Raw genomic sequence first — 25,000 nt, forward strand, 5'->3', positions numbered from 1 at the left:
CCTACACACAATACAGTGCACTTCTTCCCCTACACACAATACAGTGCACTTCTTCCCCTACACACAATACAGTGCACTTCTGCCCCTACACACAATACAGTGCACTTCTACCCCTACACACAATACAGTGCACTTCTTCCCCTACACACAATACAGTGCACTTCTACCCCTACACACAATACAGTGCACTTCTACCCCTACACACCATGTAGTACACTTCTACCCCTACACACCATGTAGTACACTTCTACCCCTACACACAATATAGTGCACTTCTGCCCCTACACACAATACAGTGCACTTCTACCCCTACACACAATATAGTGCACTTCTACCCCTACACACAATATAGTGCACTTCTGCCCCTACACACAATATAGTGCACTTCTACCCCTACACACAATATAGTGCACTTCTGCCCCTACACACAATATAGTGCACTTCTGCCCCTACACACAATATAGTGCACTTCTGCCCCTACACACAATATAGTGCACTTCTACCCCTACACACAATATAGTGCACTTCTGCCCCTACACACAATATAGTGCACTTCTGCCCCTACACACAATATAGTGCACTTCTGCCCCTACACACAATATAGTGCACTTCTCCCCCTACACACAATATAGTGCACTTCTACCCCTACACACAATATAGTGCACTTCTACCCCTACACACAATATAGTGCACTTCTGCCCCTACACACAATATAGTGCACTTCTACCCCTACACACAATATAGTGCACTTCTACCCCTACACACAATATAGTGCACTTCTGCCCCTACACACAATATAGTGCACTTCTACCCCTACACACCATGTAGTACACTTCTACCCCTACACACAATATAGTGCACTTCTACCCCTACACACAATATAGTGCACTTCTGCCCCTACACACAATATAGTACACTTCTACCCCTACACACAATGTAGTACACTTCTACCCCTACACACCATGTAGTACACTTCTACCCCTACACACAATATAGTGCACTTCTACCCCTACACACCATGTAGTACACTTCTACCCCTACACACCATGTAGTACACTTCTACCCCTACACACAATATAGTGCACTTCTACCCCTACACACCATGTAGTACACTTCTACCCCTACACACAATATAGTGCACTTCTACCCCTACACACAATGTAGTGCACTTCTACCCCTACACACAATATAGTGCACTTCTACCCCTACACACAATGTAGTGCACTTCTACCCCTACACACAATATAGTGCACTTCTACCCCTACACACAATGTAGTGCACTTCTACCCCTACACACAATATAGTGCACTTCTACCCCTACACACAATGTAGTGCACTTCTACCCCTACACACAATATAGTGCACTTCTTCCCCTACACACAATGTAGTGCACTTCTACCCCTACACACAATATAGTGCACTTCTACCCCTACACACAATATAGTGCACTTCTACCCCTACACACAATATAGTGCACTTCTACCCCTACACACAATATAGTGCACTTCTGCCCCTACACACAATATAGTGCACTTCTACCCCTACACACAATGTAGTACACTTCTACCCCTACACACCATGTAGTACACTTCTACCCCTACACACAATATAGTGCACTTCTACCCCTACACACAATATAGTGCACTTCTACCCCTACACACAATATAGTGCACTTCTGCCCCTACACACAATATAGTGCACTTCTACCCCTACACACCATGTAGTACACTTCTACCCCTACACACAATATAGTGCACTTCTACCCCTACACACAATATAGTGCACTTCTACCCCTACACACAATATAGTGCACTTCTACCCCTACACACCATGTAGTACACTTCTACCCCTACACACAATATAGTGCACTTCTGCCCCTACACACAATATAGTGCACTTCTTCCCCTACACACAATGTAGTGCACTTCTACCCCTACACACAATGTAGTGCACTTCTACCCCTACACACAATGTAGTGCACTTCTACCCCTACACACAATATAGTGCACTTCTACCCCTACACACAATGTAGTGCACTTCTTCCCCTACACACAATGTAGTACACTTCTACCCCTACACACCATGTAGTACACTTCTACCCCTACACACAATATAGTGCACTTCTACCCCTACACACAATATAGTGCACTTCTACCCCTACACACAATATAGTGCACTTCTACCCCTACACACAATATAGTGCACTTCTACCCCTACACACAATATAGTGCACTTCTACCCCTACACACAATATAGTGCACTTCTTCCCCTACACACAATGTAGTGCACTTCTACCCCTACACACAATATAGTGCACTTCTACCCCTACACACAATGTAGTGCACTTCTACCCCTACACACAATATAGTGCACTTCTACCCCTACACACAATGTAGTGCACTTCTACCCCTACACACAATATAGTGCACTTCTACCCCTACACACAATGTAGTGCACTTCTTCCCCTACACACAATATAGTGCACTTCTACCCCTACACACAATATAGTGCACTTCTACCCCTACACACAATGTAGTGCACTTCTACCCCTACACACAATATAGTGCACTTCTACCCCTACACACAATGTAGTGCACTTCTACCCCTACACACAATATAGTGCACTTCTACCCCTACACACAATATAGTGCACTTCTACCCCTACACACAATATAGTGCACTTCTTCCCCTACACACAATGTAGTGCACTTCTACCCCTACACACAATATAGTGCACTTCTACCCCTACACACAATGTAGTGCACTTCTACCCCTACACACCATGTAGTACACTTCTACCCCTACACACAATACAGTGCACTTCTACCCCTACACACAATATAGTGCACTTCTACCCCTACACACAATACAGTGCACTTCTTCCCCTACACACAATGCAGTGCACTTCTACCCCTACACACAATGTAGTACACTTCTACCCCTACACACCATGTAGTACACTTCTACCCCTACACACCATGTAGTACACTTCTACCCCTACACACAATATAGTGCACTTCTACCCCTACACACCATGTAGTACACTTCTACCCCTACACACAATATAGTGCACTTCTACCCCTACACACAATATAGTGCACTTCTACCCCTACACACAATATAGTACACTTCTACCCCTACACACAATATAGTACACTTCTACCCCTACACACAATGTAGTACACTTCTACCCCTACACACAATATAGTGCACTTCTACCCCTACACACAATATAGTGCACTTCTGCCCCTACACACAATATAGTGCACTTCTACCCCTACACACAATATAGTGCACTTCTGCCCCTACACACAATATAGTACACTTCTACCCCTACACACCATGTAGTACACTTCTACCCCTACACACAATATAGTGCACTTCTACCCCTACACACCATGTAGTACACTTCTACCCCTACACACCATGTAGTACACTTCTACCCCTACACACAATATAGTGCACTTCTACCCCTACACACCATGTAGTACACTTCTACCCCTACACACAATATAGTGCACTTCTACCCCTACACACAATATAGTGCACTTCTACCCCTACACACAATATAGTGCACTTCTGCCCCTACACACAATATAGTGCACTTCTACCCCTACACACAATGTAGTACACTTCTACCCCTACACACCATGTAGTGCACTTCTTCCCCTACACACAATGTAGTGCACTTCTACCCCTACACACAATATAGTGCACTTCTACCCCTACACACAATGTAGTGCACTTCTACCCCTACACACAATATAGTGCACTTCTTCCCCTACACACAATGTAGTGCACTTCTACCCCTACACACAATATAGTGCACTTCTACCCCTACACACAATATAGTGCACTTCTACCCCTACACACAATATAGTGCACTTCTACCCCTACACACAATATAGTGCACTTCTGCCCCTACACACAATATAGTGCACTTCTACCCCTACACACAATGTAGTACACTTCTACCCCTACACACCATGTAGTACACTTCTACCCCTACACACAATATAGTGCACTTCTACCCCTACACACAATATAGTGCACTTCTACCCCTACACACAATATAGTGCACTTCTGCCCCTACACACAATATAGTGCACTTCTACCCCTACACACCATGTAGTACACTTCTACCCCTACACACAATATAGTGCACTTCTACCCCTACACACAATATAGTGCACTTCTACCCCTACACACAATATAGTGCACTTCTACCCCTACACACCATGTAGTACACTTCTACCCCTACACACAATATAGTGCACTTCTGCCCCTACACACAATATAGTGCACTTCTTCCCCTACACACAATGTAGTGCACTTCTACCCCTACACACAATGTAGTGCACTTCTACCCCTACACACAATGTAGTGCACTTCTACCCCTACACACAATGTAGTGCACTTCTTCCCCTACACACAATGTAGTACACTTCTACCCCTACACACCATGTAGTACACTTCTACCCCTACACACAATATAGTGCACTTCTACCCCTACACACAATATAGTGCACTTCTACCCCTACACACAATATAGTGCACTTCTACCCCTACACACAATATAGTGCACTTCTACCCCTACACACAATATAGTGCACTTCTACCCCTACACACAATATAGTGCACTTCTTCCCCTACACACAATGTAGTGCACTTCTACCCCTACACACAATATAGTGCACTTCTACCCCTACACACAATGTAGTGCACTTCTACCCCTACACACAATATAGTGCACTTCTACCCCTACACACAATGTAGTGCACTTCTACCCCTACACACAATATAGTGCACTTCTACCCCTACACACAATGTAGTGCACTTCTACCCCTACACACAATATAGTGCACTTCTACCCCTACACACAATATAGTGCACTTCTACCCCTACACACAATGTAGTGCACTTCTACCCCTACACACAATATAGTGCACTTCTACCCCTACACACAATATAGTGCACTTCTACCCCTACACACAATATAGTGCACTTCTTCCCCTACACACAATGTAGTGCACTTCTACCCCTACACACAATATAGTGCACTTCTACCCCTACACACAATGTAGTGCACTTCTACCCCTACACACCATGTAGTACACTTCTACCCCTACACACAATACAGTGCACTTCTACCCCTACACACAATATAGTGCACTTCTACCCCTACACACAATACAGTGCACTTCTTCCCCTACACACAATGCAGTGCACTTCTACCCCTACACACAATGTAGTACACTTCTACCCCTACACACCATGTAGTACACTTCTACCCCTACACACCATGTAGTACACTTCTACCCCTACACACAATATAGTACACTTCTACCCCTACACACCATGTAGTACACTTCTACCCCTACACACAATATAGTGCACTTCTACCCCTACACACCATGTAGTACACTTCTACCCCTACACACAATATAGTGCACTTCTGCCCCTACACACAATACAGTGCACTTCTACCCCTACACACAATATAGTGCACTTCTGCCCCTACACACAATATAGTGCACTTCTGCCCCTACACACAATATAGTGCACTTCTACCCCTACACACCATGTAGTACACTTCTACCCCTACACACAATATAGTGCACTTCTTCCCCTACACACAATGTAGTACACTTCTACCCCTACACACAATATAGTGCACTTCTACCCCTACACACCATGTAGTACACTTCTACCCCTACACACAATATAGTGCACTTCTACCCCTACACACAATATAGTGCACTTCTACCCCTACACACCATGTAGTACACTTCTACCCCTACACACAATGTAGTACACTTCTACCCCTACACACAATGTAGTACACTTCTACCCCTACACACAATATAGTGCACTTCTTCCCCTACACACCATGTAGTACACTTCTACCCCTTGTTTTTCCAGTATTGCTGCTATACTTACTGCTGCTACATCACACAACAGTTTACCATTTACAGCCCATGTTCTGTGTATTTATTATCCTGTGTGTTGTCTTGCACTTGTCTCACACTGTTGTGTAGTCTTGTGTACTGTTCTGTGTTGTACCATGGTCCTGAAGAAACGATATGTCCCAGTGTATACACGCTATGTAGAGGAATGATGCACTTGACTTCACTTAAGCAAATAGTGCGATGATAAATAATTTCCCTCTGTAGCTGCATACTATAGTCAAAAACTACATGCTGCATACTATAGTCAAAAACTACATGCTGCATACTATAGTCAAAAACTACATACTGCATACTATAGTCAAAAACTACATACTGCATACTATAATCAAAAACTACATACTGCATACTATAGTCAAAAACTACATACTGCATACTATAATCAAAAACTACATACTGCATACTATAGTCAAAAACTACATACTGCATACTATAATCAAAAACTACATACTGCATACTATAGTCAAAAACTACATACTGCATACTATAATCAAAAACTACATACTGCATACTATAGTCAAAAACTACATACTGCATATTATAATCAAAAACTACATACTGCATACTATAATCAAAAACTACATACTGCATACTATAGTCAAAAACTACATACTGCATACTATAGTCAAAAACTACATACTGCATACTATAGTCAAAAACTACATACTGCATACTATAGTCAAAAACTACATACTGCATACTATAATCAAAAACTACATACTGCATACTATAGTCAAAAACTACATACTGCATACTATAGTCAAAAACTACATACTGCATACTATAATCAAAAACTACATACTGCATACTATAATCAAAAACTACATACTGCATACTATAGTCAAAAACTACATACTGCATACTATAATCAAAAACTACATACTGCATACTATAGTCAAAAACTACATACTGCATACTATAATCAAAAACTACATACTGCATACTATAATCAAAAACTACATACTGCATACTATAATCAAAAACTACATACTGCATACTATAGTCAAAAACTACATACTGCATACTATAGTCAAAAACTACATACTGCATACTATAATCAAAAACTACATACTGCATACTATAATCAAAAACTACATACTGCATACTATAATCAAAAACTACATACTGCATACTATAGTCAAAAACTACATACTGCATACTATAATAAAAACTACATACTGCATACTATAATCAAAAACTACATACTGCATACTATAATCAAAAACTACATACTGCATACTATAGTCAAAAACTACATACTGCATACTATAATAAAAACTACATACTGCATACTATAATAAAAACTACATACTGCATACTATAATCAAAAACTACATACTGCATACTATAGTCAAAAACTACATACTGCATACTATAATCAAAAACTACATACTGCATACTATAGTCAAAAACTACATACTGCATACTATAATCAAAAACTACATACTGCATACTATAATCAAAAACTACATACTGCATACTATAGTCAAAAACTACATACTGCATACTATAATAAAAACTACATACTGCATACTATAATCAAAAACTACATACTGCATACTATAATCAAAAACTACATACTGCATACTATAGTCAAAAACTACATACTGCATACTATAATAAAAACTACATACTGCATACTATAATCAAAAACTACATACTGCATACTATAGTCAAAAACTACATACTGCATACTATAGTCAAAAACTACATACTGCATACTATAATCAAAAACTACATACTGCATACTATAGTCAAAAACTACATACTGCATACTATAATCAAAAACTACATACTGCATACTATAGTCAAAAACTACATACTGCATACTATAATCAAAAACTACATACTGCATACTATAGTCAAAAACTACATACTGCATACTATAGTCAAAAACTACATACTGCATACTATAATCAAAAACTACATACTGCATACTATAATCAAAAACTACATACTGCATACTATAATCAAAAACTACATACTGCATACTATAGTCAAAAACTACATACTGCATACTATAATCAAAAACTACATACTGCATACTATAGTCAAAAACTACATACTGCATACTATAGTCAAAAACTACATACTGCATACTATAATCAAAAACTACATACTGCATACTATAGTCAAAAACTTACGAGTTTAAACATCAGAGTCATTTTTGAATTCATTATAATTTTAACTTAAAGTCTATTGTATTGAACTGAAGTTATTAACTGAGACTTGAGTGCAAACTATTTGTGGCATTTACCGTCCTAAGGCTATCCAAGGAAGAACATCTACAGCCATCTACATGTACTAGATGTGGTACCCAACTGATTTCAATTTTATTTATTCAGTCTTTCTTTTTGCTTTTCCCCATCAATTTCAACTCCTTAGATTTTTTTAGTTTGAAGAGATGCTGAAATTACACGGCTGACCTCGACGCCGTTGAGGTGTGTCTCGGTCAGCATAGTCGTCACGGCGCTTGTTTCCAAGATCACTGGTGTTTACGGTAACGGTGGCTTTGATCTCCAGCTGGGCAGCTTTCATTCGGTCATAAAACACCCGGAAGAACTTCTCTGACTTCTTATCTTCAGTGAGACGTTTATAAAACGAATGCTGCAGTAAAGCAGACACACAGACACATTACAACACCACACACACACACAGACACACACACACACACAAACACACACAGAGGACGAGATATAAACTCTGTGTCCATTCTGACCTGTATAGTTGTGTTCCCGCCCTCCAGTAGAGCAATAGCCAATAGGATGCTCTCGTGAAAGACGCGGTCACTGTTTGTGTTCATGATGAGATCGATGACCAGGTCAGATGCCCCCTCACGGTCCAAATGACACTGGACTTCTGTTAAAGACATCTCAGCTCGACCTACACACACACACACACACACACACACACACATATACACACACATACATGCGCACACACATACACACGCGCACACACACATATACATATACATACACACGCACATACACACGCACACACACACACATATACACACACATACACACATAATACATACAGACACACATACATACACATACACACACACACATACACAAACAAACACACACACTGTCACATTTTGCAGCACACATTCATATAACATTTCTGACACAAATGGAACAGATGGAACCATTACTCCTGCTGATGTACCCGTTATAAAAGCACCTACCTGATTGGTTCTTGTTTGGACCTGCAGGTGTGAGTCCTGAGTTAGTGAAGGTGGTCAAACTGTCTCTCCTCCCTCCGCTCCTGAAGTTACCATAGTAACGGTTCACCAGTAACTGCCTCAGAGCCTCGCCCTGTGAGAGCATGTACATTAACAGTCAATCTGTGTTTGTGGGGGGGGGGGGGGGGGGCAGGGGGGGCGGGGGGGGGGAGGCAGGGGGCGGGGGGGGGAGGCAGGGGGCAGGGGGGCGGGCCCAGTCATATGTGTAACGAGTGCAGAGTTCATGACCCCAGACCCCAGCATTGAGAGTTAAAAGGTTAGGGGTTAGGGGTCATGGCAACATACCCTTCTGTGATCCTCCTGTAGTTTTGGTGGGAGATTCACATCCACCTGCTGAGTGAGTAGAGCAGAACACTAATGCAGGGTTAGTCATCACCACCATGCAGAGTGAACACACACACACCGCATCATGCTGCTCACTGTTTAAATCATGTGTATTTAGAAGATTAGTGAAAAGCCCATGATGTGAGAGTTAGCAATCAGAAAGGAAAGATGAGATAAAGATTAAAATCTATAGAACAGGTGTGTAACGTTTACATGTTTCTACACCTGCAATAATCAAAGAACTTCATCATTACCTTACAGTATACTCTGATCTGCAGTAGTGCTACAGGTGGCACGGTGCCACAGCGGTTAGCGTTGCCCCCTCAAAGCTCCAGGGTCCATGGTTTTACACACACACACACACACCCACACACCCCTAGGGGTATTTTAGCATAGTCAATCAACGTAATTATTTGTTTTTAGGAAGGGGAGGAAACCAGAAAACCTGGAGCGAACCCACATGGACATGAGGAGAACATGAGGAACTCCACACAGACAGTAACCCAGGCTGAGGGAGAACCGGGAGCTGTGATGAGACAACGCAACACACTGCACCACTGTGACATCACATCTTACAGCTAGAACCCTGACTAGGTAAAGGGCTTTAATCCTGCATCAAGAGGTGGGAAATGACCAGAGACCTGAATGACCTCAATGACCTCTTCATTTAAACAAATAAAGAATAAAATAAGAGACTGAAGTGTTTCAGTTCCGTGAGTAAAGTGACAAACTGCACCAATTATCTCCACTGAACTTTTTCAGTGCTTTCAGTGTTCAAACACTGTATTATTAATTCAAACATTTAGGGGTAATAGGTTCAAAATATTACCCCCAAAAACTTCCTCACAGTCCTACACACTCACACACATTAAAAACACACACTAAACACACACTCACGTTAAAACACACACTCACATTAAAAACACACACTAAACACACTCATGTTAAAACACACACTAAACACACTCACGTTAAAACACACACTAAACACACTCATGTTAAAACACACACTCACATTAAAAACACACACTAAACACACTCACGTTAAAACACACACTAAACACACTCATGTTAAAACACACACTCACATTAAAAACACACACTAAACACACTGATGTTAAAACACACACTCACATTAAAAACACACACTAAACACACTCATGTTAAAACACACACTCACATTAAAAACACACACTAAACACACTCACGTTAAAACACACACTAAACACACTCATGTTAAAACACACACTCATATTAAAAACACACACTAAACACACTCATGTTAAAACACACACTCACATTAAAAACACACTCTAAACACACTCATGTTAAAACACACACTCACATTAAAAACACACTCTAAACACACTCATGTTAAAACACACACTCACATTAAAAACACACACTAAACACACTCATGTTAAAACACACACTAAACACACACTCACATTAAAAACACACACTAAACACACTCATGTTAAAACACACACTAAACACACTCACGTTAAAACACACACTAAACACTCATGTTAAAACACACACTAAACACACACTCACATTAAAAACACACACTAAACACACTCATGTTAAAACACACACTAAACACACACTCACGTTAAAACACACACATTAAAACACACTAAACACACACGTTAAAACACACACTCACATTAAAACACACTAAACACACACGTTAAAACACACACTAAACACACACGTTAAAACACACACTAAACACACACTCACGTTAAAACACACACTAAACACACTCACATTAAAACACACACTAAACACACACTCACGTTAAAACACACACTAAACACACTCATGTTAAAACACACACTAAACACACACTCACATTAAAACACACACTAAACACACACTCATGTTAAAACACACTAAACACACACATTAAAACACACACTAAACACACACTCATGTTAAAACACACTAAACACACACGTTAAAACACACACTCACGTTAAAAACACACACTAAACACACTCATGTTAAAACACACACTAAACACACACTCACGTTAAAAACACACACTAAACACACACTCATGTTAAAACACACACTAAACACACACTCATGTTAAAACACACACTAAACACACACTCATGTTAAAACACACACTAAACACACTCATGTTAAAACACACACTAAACACACACTCACGTTAAAAACACACACTCACGTTAAAACACACACTAAACACACACTCACGTTAAAAACACACACTAAACACACACTCACGTTAAAAACACACACTCATGTTAAAACACACACTAAACACACACTCACGTTAAAAACACACACTAAACACACACTCATGTTAAAACACACACTAAACACACACTCATGTTAAAACACACACTAAACACTCACTCATGTTAAAACACACACTAAACACACACTCACGTTAAAACACACACTAAACACAGACTAAAAGCACTACACATGACGTTCTATACAGAAAAATGGAAGTCTGATGAAAAATCTAAAGGAGAAAAGAGAAGATGAAGAAAAAAAACAACCTCAGTAACATCCATCTCATCATCATACGCCATGAGCTGCAACAGAGGAGTGAAGGATGCGTTAGTGTTAGTGAAGCACACACCTTTATTACAGGTGTTTATTACAGGTGTTCATTACAGGTGTTCATTACAGCTGTTTATTGCAGGTGTTCATTGCAGTAAATGCATAAGCATGTGCTTTACAGACAAAAGCAGGCATGAAGAGTGTGAGGAAACATGCAGTGTGTGTGAGACTCTCAGCTCTGTTCACCAGTTCCACCAATCTGAAGGAGTCCGAGTTGAGATTAGACTGTTTTATTCTGATTGATTGGGTCATTAACTGATCTATAAATGTGTGTGTAAATAAACGACTCAGGCTGATCATGTTTAAAGATGTTCACTAAAGTCCTCACATCACGCCTGCTCTTACCTTCTCTCCATATCCTCGGTCTTTGGTCATCATTTCTCGGAGTGTCTGCAGAACTTTGATGCACAGACGTTCCTCGTTCTCCTCCAGCAGCTGCTTTGTGTGTTTTATCAGCCTGTTTTATACATGAACAAATACCACCGGTGTTTAAGACATGCCTACGGTGTTTTCAGACGTGTGTGTGTGTGTGTGTGTGTGTGTAAAAAGTGAACTCAGTAGTGAATAATGTTTGTTAGTGTTTGTGTAAAAGTGCGTACTTGCAGATGAATCCTCCGCTCTCACACTTGCGATGAGCTTCAGTGTGTTCAGGAAACAGCAGCTCTGGACGATGGAGAACATCCACCAACACAGACAGCTCCGCCTGGACCAGAGGCCTCAAACGCTCCTCTAACGCTGAGACTATGTCCTTCACACACACACACACTCAGAATAAACACGCCGTACAGACGTATAGACAGCGTAAAACAGGTTGCAGTGGTCACATGATCACCTGTAGCCTCTCGATGATGTTGCGGTAGTCTCTGGAGGCCGTGAGGACCGAGTCTCTCCGAGCAGCATTACGAGCAGACAGTCTCCAGCTCAGAGCTGTTTTCTGAACAATGTTGTTGGACTTGATGAACAGATTATTAACCTGACAGTCCAGATCCACTGGGATAGCAATCGCTCGCCCTTTAGCTGCAACACAGATTTTACACAGGTTTATATTAGTGTTCTTGCACATTTCACACAGTGTTTAATGTGTTTGAACCGAACTCAGGTGTTTTCTCCCCGGTCAGGTTCTTTAGGCAGGTGAAAACACAGCAGTCACACTCAGGACCAACAGCAAGGTGGTCTAGGTCTGCATCCAGGTAAATTCTACTGAGAAAGCGATTCGACTCTGAATCGACTCACTGCAGGAAATGAATCACATGCCGTGTTTTGGGTCGAAGCGGTTTTCTGTAGATGTGAGAATTCATGTAGGAGTCAGTTCAGTGAATCATTTAGTCATGTAGGAGTCAGTGAATTGTTCAGTCATGTAGGAGTCAGTTCAGTGAATTATTCAGTCACGTAGGAGTCAGTGAATCATTCAGTCATGTAGGAGTCAATGAACTGTTCAGTCATGTAGGAGTCAGTTCAGTGAATTGCTCAGTCACATAGGAGTCAATGAATCGTTCAGTCATGTAGGAGTCAGTGAATCGTTCAGTCATGCCTGAGTGAGCTCAACGAGTCCTGTTTGATCTGATTTGGAGATTTATATGCAGTGAAAGTATGTGTTGCACTCGGTGTGAATAATTCTAAACATGGACGTACAAGCATGTTATGAAATCATATCAAATAACAACCATAGCTATTTTACACTACTCAGGCTGTTAGCTGTCTAACTCATACAGCTGCATGATCAGACTGCACATCTGGAAAGACTGTGCAACTGAATTAATCTGAATGGATCGCTCTCGGACTCTTGATCCTTCGCTGATCCGCTGTTCAGGTGTGAACACTTTTAATCCTGAACCGTTCGATATTCTTACACAAAGAATCAAGATCTCCTCAGCTTTCAGACAGAGTGGATTTAATGAGATGGAGGATGTGTGTTGCTGGATGAGGTCTTACCCACGTCACTCAGAACCTTTATACAGGCCTCCACACTGCCCTTCTGACTCGGGACCAGCCAGGTACAGTGATACACACGGAACACACCCTGCAGCAGCTGCACAAACACCGGCTGCCGAGTCTGAGGTACACACAAACACAAACAACCACCACAGCTCCAACCATCATCTCGAGGAGAGGATTAACAGCTGACCGTTCGATAAGCCCCGCCCTGACCAACAATCACAGCCCAGACTCCACCCACAACATCCCGATCTCTCAGCACTGTACTGACAGCCTTACACTCAGTGATGCTATAATGTTCCACAACATTAAGTATAACTAAAACTGGATAAATAATATAGTTGCTCTTTAATCAATAAATAATTGCAATTATTGGTAAGTTGCTCTGGTGTAAGAGGAATAAAACACTTGGTGACGTGCTGTTATTGGAAAATAATCAACCTCAGGACGGTAACAGAAACTCGTTTCACACCTGGTCACTGATTATTTTCCTGTAACTGCACACCCTCAAGTGTTTTATTCATTTTGTATTTTGCTTTTTGGTCAAAAACTGTGAGGAACATAAGTTCATGTGTTTGAACTTTGGAGGCAGCAATAGCTCTCCAGATCTTTAAAGCTCTCTGATTGGCTGCCATCGGTGTCCGTCACCTGCAGGCTGGTGCTCTGGTCAGAAAATGGTGAGCTGAAGAAGGTGGTGACGATGCTCATGATGGTCTCAGTCACATACCGCTCCAGAACCGTGTCTGCATGCTTACGGTCACTCGTGTTGTTACACACCTGCCAAGAGGAAACAAAGGTCATGCAGAGGTCATATAGAGGTCAACAGGTCACATGGGTGTCTGACATCACAACAGAGACTTTGTTTACACCTGGTCATTTCATGCACCTTGATTTGGATTGTATTTTGATCAGATTGTAACCACTTGTAGTATATTTAAATCAGAATACACATTAATATGCAAAATAGCTCATAACTTTCTGTGTTGTTCCTCATTTTTAGTTGCTTTATATATGTTTAGTGTGTTTAGTTGTCTGGGTTATGCATGTAACCCTGTTCCCTGAGAAGGGAACGAGACGTTGCACAGCTTTGTCATACATTTGTCATACCAGGGCAGGCCTGTGAATTGCGTCTTGGCTTCAGATAATAGAGGCTGACGGCGCGGTTCACAGGTGCTACATATATATCACGCGACACGCTAAACTGCCCCTTCAGCATGGCAGGCTTCAGCATGGCAGGCTTATAAATAGGCATGATTTTACCCAAGCTTCAGATGCCGGTCGCGCGCAAGGGTGCTCCCATAGTGTTATGCTAAACGCAACGTCTCATTCCTTTCTCAGGGAACAGGGTTACATGTGTAACCCAGACGTTTCTCATGCTAGTGACAGGAGGAGTGTCTCTGGAGGGTGTGAGGTGGAGATTACTGATGACTGTTGATTAGCAAAATTCTTTGAAAGCAAATAAAAGATGCAGCTAATTTTATGTTAAAGTGTCTGTGTTTATGTTAAAGTGTCTGTGTTTATGTTAAAGTGTCTGTGTTTATGAAAAAGTGTCTGTGTTTATGATAAAGTGTCTGTGTTTATGAAAAAGTGTCTGTGTTTATGATAAAGTGTCTGTGTTTATGTTAAAGTGTCTGTGTTTATGTTAAAGTGTCTGTGTTTATGTTAAAGTGTCTGTGTTTATGTTAAAGTGTCTGTGTTTATGTTAAAGTGTCTGTGTTTATGATAAAGTGTCTGTGTTTATGTTAAAGTGTCTGTGTTTATGATAAAGTGTCTGTGTTTATGTTAAAGTGTCTGTGTTTATGTTAAAGTGTCTGTGTTTATGATAAAGTGTCTGTGTTTATGTTAAAGTGTCTGTGTTTATGTTAAAGTGTCTGTGTTTATGTTAAAGTGTCTGTGTTTATGATAAAGTGTCTGTGTTTATGATAAAGTGTCTGTGTTTATGTTAAAGTGTCTGTGTTTATGTTAAAGTGTCTGTGTTTATGATAAAGTGTCTGTGTTTATGTTAAAGTGTCTGTGTTTATGTTAAAGTGTCTGTGTTTATGTTAAAGTGTCTGTGTTTATGAAAAAGTGTCTGTGTTTATGAAAAAGTGTCTGTGTGACACATCTGTCCCAGAGTAAATTTGTTTTAATGCCAACAAATGACCCAAATACAAAAGAGAGTTTCAATACTTTAATGTTATTAAGAAAGTGAAGATGTCGAGTGCAAACTTTTCTTTTCTGGCTGAATCTGTTGGTGCTTTATTAGGCACAGCCTTAAAAATATGCAAAACATCAGCAGCAATAAATCATTATAGTTTGTAAATAATCAAAGACGTATCTAAAACAGCTGCCTGTTGTGGGCGTGGCCTGTCCAGTATTTTTTTTAGTTCCGATGACAAACAGTAGCAGTCCAAATATCCCGCCTACAGCCTACTATACGATTTAACAAACCTTTAAACTTTTATTTAAAATATATTCAAGTTTGATTTGAACATCATGCTTGGCTTCATCGGCATTTTAGCAAAGTGAGCTGGCTGTACTAGCTACGTACACTCAGCAGAGACACAAACGATCTCTGCTACTTCCTTACAAGCTTGATTTTTCTCTGTACTTGTTTAATGAGAGCTGGTATGTGACAGGAGAAGATGAAAGATTATAAGGTTTTCTTCCATTTTTGCGGGAACTAATCACAGGTAGGAACTAAAGAAACATCGTAGCACACGCGCCACGGGATCGGTCCGAGAATCATTCCAGACATACGCTTGGATTCGTTGCCTTCCTGATTCATACCGAATTTGTATAAAATTGAAAAAATGTCAGCTTAAATGTTACAGTTGCTGAAATCATGGCTCCATGTTGCTCAGTGATGGAGAAAAGCTGAGGATCTGTTGCTTGTTAGTGTGAATGAAGATTTAATCAAAACTCGAACGAACACAGAAAGTTTAAGTCGAGTAATCCGACTGAATAAAAAACATAAGAGCTGATTATCACACACACACACACACACACACACACCACCGCAAGGTTAACAGATTTAATATCAGGTGTTCAAGTGTAATGATGTGAAGTGTGAGTGCGTGTGTGTGTGTGTGTGAGGTGTAATGATGTGAGGTGTGTGTGTGTGTGTGTGTGAGGTGTAATGATGTGAGGTGTGTGTGTGTGTGTGTGTGAGGTGTAATGATGTGAGGTGTGTGTGTGTGTGTGTGAGGTGTAATGATGTGAGGTGTGTGTGTGTGTGTGTGTGTGTGAGGTGTAATGATGTGAGATGTGTGTGTGTGTGAGGTGTAATGATGTGAGATGTGTGTGTGTGTGTGTGAGGTGTAATGATGTGAGGTGTGTGTGTGTGTGAGGTGTAATGATGTGAGATGTGTGTGTGTGTGAGGTGTAATGATGTGAGATGTGTGTGTGTGTGTTTGAGGTGTAATGATGTGAGATGTGTGTGTGTGTGAGGTGTAATGATGTGAGGTGTGTGTGTGTGTGTGTGAGGTGTAATGATGTGAGATGTGTGTGTGTGTGTGAGGTGTAATGATGTGAGGTGTGTGTGTGTGTGTGTGAGGTGTAATGATGTGAGGTGTGTGTGTGTGTGTGTGAGGTGTAATGATGTGAGATGTGTGTGTGTGTGTGAGGTGTAATGATGTGAGGTGTGTGTGTGTGTGAGGTGTAATGATGTGAGATGTGTGTGTGTGTGTGAGGTGTAATGATGTGAGATGTGTGTGTGTGTGTGTGAGGTGTAATGATGTGAGGTGTGTGTGTGTGTGTGAGGTGTAATGATGTGAGATGTGTGTGTGTGTGTGAGGTGTAATGATGTGAGGTGTGTGTGTGTGTGTGAGGTGTAATGATGTGAGATGTGTGTGTGTGTGTGAGGTGTAATGATGTGAGGTGTGTGTGTGTGTGTGTGTGAGGTGTAATGATGTGAGGTGTGTGTGTGTGTGTGTGAGGTGTAATGATGTGAGGTGTGTGTGTGTGTGTGTGAGGTGTAATGATGTGAGGTGTGTGTGTGTGTGTGTGTGTGAGGTGTAATGATGTGAGGTGTGTGTGTGTGTGTGAGGTGTAATGATGTGAGGTGTGTGTGTGTGTGTGAGGTGTAATGATGTGAGATGTGTGTGTGTGTGTGAGGTGTAATGATGTGAGATGTGTGTGTGTGTGTGAGGTGTAATGATGTGAGATGTGTGTGTGTGTGTGTGAGGTGTAATGATGTGAGGTGTGTGTGTGTGAGGTGTAATGATGTGAGGTGTGTGTGTGTGTGAGGTGTAATGATGTGAGATGTGTGTGTGTGTGTGTGTGAGGTGTAATGATGTGAGATGTGTGTGTGTGTGTGTGAGGTGTAATGATGTGAGGTGTGTGTGTGTGTGAGGTGTAATGATGTGAGGTGTGTGTGTGTGTGTGAGGTGTAATGATGTGAGATGTGTGTGTGTGTGTGTGAGGTGTAATGATGTGAGGTGTGTGTGTGTGTGTGTGAGGTGTAATGATGTGAGGTGTGTGTGTGTGTGTGTGAGGTGTAATGATGTGAGGTGTGTGTGTGTGTGTGAGGTGTAATGATGTGAGGTGTGTGTGTGTGTGTGAGGTGTAATGATGTGAGGTGTGTGTGTGTGTGTGTGAGGTGTAATGATGTGAGATGTGTGTGTGTGTGTGTGAGGTGTAATGATGTGAGGTGTGTGTGTGTGTGTGTGTGAGGTGTAATGATGTGAGATGTGTGTGTGTGTGTGTGAGGTGTAATGATGTGAGGTGTGTGTGTGTGTGTGTGTGTGTGAGGTGTAATGATGTGAGGTGTGTGTGTGTGTGTGTGTGTGAGGTGTAATGATGTGAGATGTGTGTGTGTGTGAGGTGTAATGATGTGAGGTGTGTGTGTGTGTGTGTGAGGTGTAATGATGTGAGGTGTGTGTGTGTGTGTGAGGTGTAATGATGTGAGGTGTGTGTGTGTGTGTGAGGTGTAATGATGTGAGGTGTGTGTGTGTGTGTGTGAGGTGTAATGATGTGAGGTGTGTGTGTGTGTGTGAGGTGTAATGATGTGAGGTGTGTGTGTGTGTGTGAGGTGTAATGATGTGAGATGTGTGTGTGTGTGTGTGAGGTGTAATGATGTGAGATGTGTGTGTGTGTGTGTGAGGTGTAATGATGTGAGGTGTGTGTGTGTGTGTGAGGTGTAATGATGTGAGGTGTGTGTGTGTGTGTGAGGTGTAATGATGTGAGATGTGTGTGTGTGTGTGTGAGGTGTAATGATGTGAGGTGTGTGTGTGTGTGTGAGGTGTAATGATGTGAGGTGTGTGTGTGTGAGGTGTAATGATGTGAGGTGTGTGTGTGTGTGTGAGGTGTAATGATGTGAGGTGTGTGTGTGTGTGTGAGGTGTAATGATGTGAGATGTGTGTGTGTGTGTGAGGTGTAATGATGTGAGGTGTGTGTGTGTGTGTGAGGTGTAATGATGTGAGGTGTGTGTGTGTGTGAGGTGTAATGATGTGAGATGTGTGTGTGTGTGTGAGGTGTAATGATGTGAGGTGTGTGTGTGTGTGTGAGGTGTAATGATGTGAGGTGTGTGTGTGTGAGGTGTAATGATGTGAGGTGTGTGTGTGTGTGAGGTGTAATGATGTGAGGTGTGTGTGTGTGTGTGTGAGGTGTAATGATGTGAGATGTGTGTGTGTGTGTGTGAGGTGTAATGATGTGAGGTGTGTGTGTGTGTGAGGTGTAATGATGTGAGGTGTGTGTGTGTGTGTGTGAGGTGTAATGATGTGAGGTGTGTGTGTGTGTGAGGTGTAATGATGTGAGGTGTGTGTGTGTGTGTGTGAGGTGTAATGATGTGAGGTGTGTGTGTGTGTGAGGTGTAATGATGTGAGGTGTGTGTGTGTGTGTGTGAGGTGTAATGATGTGAGGTGTGTGTGTGTGTGTGTGAGGTGTAATGATGTGAGGTGTGTGTGTGTGTGTGAGGTGTAATGATGTGAGGTGTGTGTGTGTGTGTGAGGTGTAATGATGTGAGATGTGTGTGTGTGTGAGGTGTAATGATGTGAGGTGTGTGTGTGTGTGTGTGTGTGAGGTGTAATGATGTGAGGTGTGTGTGTGTGTGTGTTTGAGGTGTAATGATGTGAGATGTGTGTGTGTGTGTGTGTGAGGTGTAATGATGTGAGATGTGTGTGTGTGTGTTTGAGGTGTAATGATGTGAGATGTGTGTGTGTGTGAGGTGTAATGATGTGAGGTGTGTGTGTGTGTGTGTGAGGTGTAATGATGTGAGATGTGTGTGTGTGTGTGAGGTGTAATGATGTGAGGTGTGTGTGTGTGTGTGTGAGGTGTAATGATGTGAGGTGTGTGTGTGTGTGTGTGAGGTGTAATGATGTGAGATGTGTGTGTGTGTGTGAGGTGTAATGATGTGAGGTGTGTGTGTGTGTGAGGTGTAATGATGTGAGGTGTGTGTGTGTGTGTGAGGTGTAATGATGTGAGGTGTGTGTGTGTGTGTGTGAGGTGTAATGATGTGAGGTGTGTGTGTGTGTGTGTGAGGTGTAATGATGTGAGGTGTGTGTGTGTGTGTGTGAGGTGTAATGATGTGAGGTGTGTGTGTGTGTGTGTGTGTGAGGTGTAATGATGTGAGATGTGTGTGTGTGTGTGAGGTGTAATGATGTGAGGTGTGTGTGTGTGTGTGTGAGGTGTAATGATGTGAGATGTGTGTGTGTGTGTGTGAGGTGTAATGATGTGAGGTGTGTGTGTGTGTGTGAGGTGTAATGATGTGAGGTGTGTGTGTGTGTGTGTGAGGTGTAATGATGTGAGGTGTGTGTGTGTGTGTGTGAGGTGTAATGATGTGAGGTGTGTGTGTGTGTGTGTGAGGTGTAATGATGTGAGGTGTGTGTGTGTGTGTGTGTGTGAGGTGTAATGATGTGAGGTGTGTGTGTGTGTGTGAGGTGTAATGATGTGAGGTGTGTGTGTGTGTGTGAGGTGTAATGATGTGAGATGTGTGTGTGTGTGTGAGGTGTAATGATGTGAGATGTGTGTGTGTGTGTGAGGTGTAATGATGTGAGGTGTGTGTGTGTGTGTGTGAGGTGTAATGATGTGAGATGTGTGTGTGTGTGTGAGGTGTAATGATGTGAGATGTGTGTGTGTGTGTGAGGTGTAATGATGTGAGATGTGTGTGTGTGTGTGTGAGGTGTAATGATGTGAGGTGTGTGTGTGTGTGTGTGAGGTGTAATGATGTGAGATGTGTGTGTGTGTGTGTGAGGTGTAATGATGTGAGGTGTGTGTGTGTGTGAGGTGTAATGATGTGAGGTGTGTGTGTGTGTGTGTGAGGTGTAATGATGTGAGATGTGTGTGTGTGTGTGTGAGGTGTAATGATGTGAGGTGTGTGTGTGTGTGTGAGGTGTAATGATGTGAGATGTGTGTGTGTGTGTGAGGTGTAATGATGTGAGGTGTGTGTGTGTGTGAGGTGTAATGATGTGAGGTGTGTGTGTGTGTGTGAGGTGTAATGATGTGAGATGTGTGTGTGTGTGTGAGGTGTAATGATGTGAGATGTGTGTGTGTGTGAGGTGTAATGATGTGAGGTGTGTGTGTGTGTGAGGTGTAATGATGTGAGGTGTGTGTGTGTGAGGTGTAATGATGTGAGGTGTGTGTGTGTGTGTGTGAGGTGTAATGATGTGAGATGTGTGTGTGTGTGTGAGGTGTAATGATGTGAGATGTGTGTGTGTGTGAGGTGTAATGATGTGAGGTGTGTGTGTGTGTGAGGTGTAATGATGTGAGGTGTGTGTGTGTGAGGTGTAATGATGTGAGGTGTGTGTGTGTGTGTGTGAGGTGTAATGATGTGAGATGTGTGTGTGTGTGTGTGAGGTGTAATGATGTGAGGTGTGTGTGTGTGTGAGGTGTAATGATGTGAGGTGTGTGTGTGTGTGTGTGAGGTGTAATGATGTGAGATGTGTGTGTGTGTGTGTGAGGTGTAATGATGTGAGGTGTGTGTGTGTGTGAGGTGTAATGATGTGAGGTGTGTGTGTGTGTGAGGTGTAATGATGTGAGATGTGTGTGTGTGTGAGGTGTAATGATGTGAGATGTGTGTGTGTGTGAGGTGTAATGATGTGAGGTGTGTGTGTGTGTGAGGTGTAATGATGTGAGGTGTGTGTGTGTGTGTGTGAGGTGTAATGATGTGAGGTGTGTGTGTGTGTGTGTGAGGTGTAATGATGTGAGATGTGTGTGTGTGTGTGAGGTGTAATGATGTGAGGTGTGTGTGTGTGTGTGAGGTGTAATGATGTGAGATGTGTGTGTGTGTGTGTGAGGTGTAATGATGTGAGATGTGTGTGTGTGTGTGTGAGGTGTAATGATGTGAGATGTGTGTGTGTGTGAGGTGTAATGATGTGAGGTGTGTGTGTGTGTGTGAGGTGTAATGATGTGAGATGTGTGTGTGTGTGTGTGTGTGAGGTGTAATGATGTGAGGTGTGTGTGTGTGTGTGAGGTGTAATGATGTGAGATGTGTGTGTGTGTGAGGTGTAATGATGTGAGGTGTGTGTGTGTGTGTGTGTGTGAGGTGTAATGATGTGAGGTGTGTGTGTGTGTGTGTGTTTGAGGTGTAATGATGTGAGATGTGTGTGTGTGTGTGTGTGAGGTGTAATGATGTGAGATGTGTGTGTGTGTGTGAGGTGTAATGATGTGAGATGTGTGTGTGTGTGTGTGAGGTGTAATGATGTGAGGTGTGTGTGTGTGAGGTGTAATGATGTGAGGTGTGTGTGTGTGTGTGTGAGGTGTAATGATGTGAGATGTGTGTGTGTGTGTGTGAGGTGTAATGATGTGAGGTGTGTGTGTGTGTGAGGTGTAATGATGTGAGGTGTGTGTGTGTGTGTGAGGTGTAATGATGTGAGATGTGTGTGTGTGTGAGGTGTAATGATGTGAGATGTGTGTGTGTGTGTGAGGTGTAATGATGTGAGGTGTGTGTGTGTGTGAGGTGTAATGATGTGAGGTGTGTGTGTGTGTGTGTGAGGTGTAATGATGTGAGGTGTGTGTGTGTGTGTGTGAGGTGTAATGATGTGAGGTGTGTGTGTGTGTGTGAGGTGTAATGATGTGAGGTGTGTGTGTGTGTGAGGTGTAATGATGTGAGGTGTGTGTGTGTGTGTGTGAGGTGTAATGATGTGAGGTGTGTGTGTGTGTGTGTGAGGTGTAATGATGTGAGGTGTGTGTGTGTGTGTGAGGTGTAATGATGTGAGGTGTGTGTGTGTGTGTGAGGTGTAATGATGTGAGGTGTGTGTGTGTGTGTGTGAGGTGTAATGATGTGAGGTGTGTGTGTGTGTGTGTGAGGTGTAATGATGTGAGGTGTGTGTGTGTGTGTGAGGTGTAATGATGTGAGGTGTGTGTGTGTGTGTGTGAGGTGTAATGATGTGAGGTGTGTGTGTGTGTGTGTGAGGTGTAATGATGTGAGGTGTGTGTGTGTGTGTGAGGTGTAATGATGTGAGGTGTGTGTGTGTGTGTGAGGTGTAATGATGTGAGGTGTGTGTGTGTGTGTGAGGTGTAATGATGTGAGATGTGTGTGTGTGTGTGTGAGGTGTAATGATGTGAGGTGTGTGTGTGTGTGTGAGGTGTAATGATGTGAGATGTGTGTGTGTGTGTGTGAGGTGTAATGATGTGAGGTGTGTGTGTGTGTGTGAGGTGTAATGATGTGAGGTGTGTGTGTGTGTGTGTGTGTGAGGTGTAATGATGTGAGGTGTGTGTGTGTGTGTGTGTGTGAGGTGTAATGATGTGAGGTGTGTGTGTGTGTGTGTGTGAGGTGTAATGATGTGAGGTGTGTGTGTGTGTGTGTGTGTGAGGTGTAATGATGTGAGGTGTGTGTGTGTGTGTGAGGTGTAATGATGTGAGATGTGTGTGTGTGTGTGTGTGTGAGGTGTAATGATGTGAGATGTGTGTGTGTGTGTGTGAGGTGTAATGATGTGAGGTGTGTGTGTGTGTGTGAGGTGTAATGATGTGAGATGTGTGTGTGTGTGTGTGTGAGGTGTAATGATGTGAGATGTGTGTGTGTGTGTGTGTGTGTGAGGTGTAATGATGTGAGATGTGTGTGTGTGTGTGTGAGGTGTAATGATGTGAGGTGTGTGTGTGTGTGTGAGGTGTAATGATGTGAGATGTGTGTGTGTGTGTGAGGTGTAATGATGTGAGATGTGTGTGTGTGTGTGAGGTGTAATGATGTGAGATGTGTGTGTGTGTGTGTGAGGTGTAATGATGTGAGGTGTGTGTGTGTGTGTGAGGTGTAATGATGTGAGGTGTGTGTGTGTGTGTGTGAGGTGTAATGATGTGAGATGTGTGTGTGTGTGAGGTGTAATGATGTGAGGTGTGTGTGTGTGTGTGTGAGGTGTAATGATGTGAGATGTGTGTGTGTGTGTGTGAGGTGTAATGATGTGAGGTGTGTGTGTGTGTGTGTGAGGTGTAATGATGTGAGGTGTGTGTGTGTGTGTGTGTGTGTGTGAGGTGTAATGATGTGAGGTGTGTGTGTGTGAGGTGTAATGATGTGAGGTGTGTGTGTGTGTGAGGTGTAATGATGTGAGGTGTGTGTGTGTGTGTGTGTGTGTGAGGTGTAATGATGTGAGGTGTGTGTGTGTGTGTGTGAGGTGTAATGATGTGAGATGTGTGTGTGTGTGTGTGAGGTGTAATGATGTGAGGTGTGTGTGTGTGTGTGTGAGGTGTAATGATGTGAGGTGTGTGTGTGTGTGTGTGTGTGTGTGAGGTGTAATGATGTGAGGTGTGTGTGTGTGAGGTGTAATGATGTGAGGTGTGTGTGTGTGTGAGGTGTAATGATGTGAGGTGTGTGTGTGTGTGTGTGAGGTGTAATGATGTGAGATGTGTGTGTGTGTGTGTGAGGTGTAATGATGTGAGATGTGTGTGTGTGTGTGTGAGGTGTAATGATGTGAGGTGTGTGTGTGTGTGAGGTGTAATGATGTGAGATGTGTGTGTGTGTGTGAGGTGTAATGATGTGAGGTGTGTGTGTGTGTGTGAGGTGTAATGATGT

At 42.4% G+C, this 25,000-nt stretch overlaps 1 protein-coding gene across 3 annotated transcripts in view; it reads right to left on the reverse strand.

Annotated features, from left to right (window-relative positions):
• Positions 1–25,000, reverse strand: part of itpr1a (inositol 1,4,5-trisphosphate receptor, type 1a) — an 88,653-nt gene that overhangs the window by 13,919 nt on the left and 49,734 nt on the right. For 2 of the 3 annotated variants that reach the window (XR_008387096.1, XM_053636367.1), the window contains exons 35-44: positions 14,728–14,856; positions 14,077–14,197; positions 12,977–13,161; positions 12,744–12,892; positions 12,490–12,601; positions 12,081–12,116; positions 9,502–9,549; positions 9,160–9,289; positions 8,686–8,849; positions 8,393–8,573 (exon numbers count right to left, since the gene is read on the reverse strand). Coding sequence is in view for 2 of the 3 variants with exons in the window: in XM_053636367.1 (XP_053492342.1) it covers positions 8,393–8,573; positions 8,686–8,849; positions 9,160–9,289; positions 9,502–9,549; positions 12,081–12,116; positions 12,490–12,601; positions 12,744–12,892; positions 12,977–13,161; positions 14,077–14,197; positions 14,728–14,856 (1,255 nt within the window). In the remaining variant the exon portion in view is untranslated. The remainder of the gene's footprint in view (positions 1–8,392; positions 8,574–8,685; positions 8,850–9,159; positions 9,290–9,501; positions 9,550–12,080; positions 12,117–12,489; positions 12,602–12,743; positions 12,893–12,976; positions 13,162–14,076; positions 14,198–14,727; positions 14,857–25,000) is intronic. The other variant, XM_053636368.1, reaches the window with a different exon arrangement.

This window comes from Ictalurus furcatus, chromosome 11 (assembly GCF_023375685.1).
Source record: "Ictalurus furcatus strain D&B chromosome 11, Billie_1.0, whole genome shotgun sequence".
Classification (NCBI taxonomy): domain Eukaryota; kingdom Metazoa; phylum Chordata; class Actinopteri; order Siluriformes; family Ictaluridae; genus Ictalurus; species Ictalurus furcatus.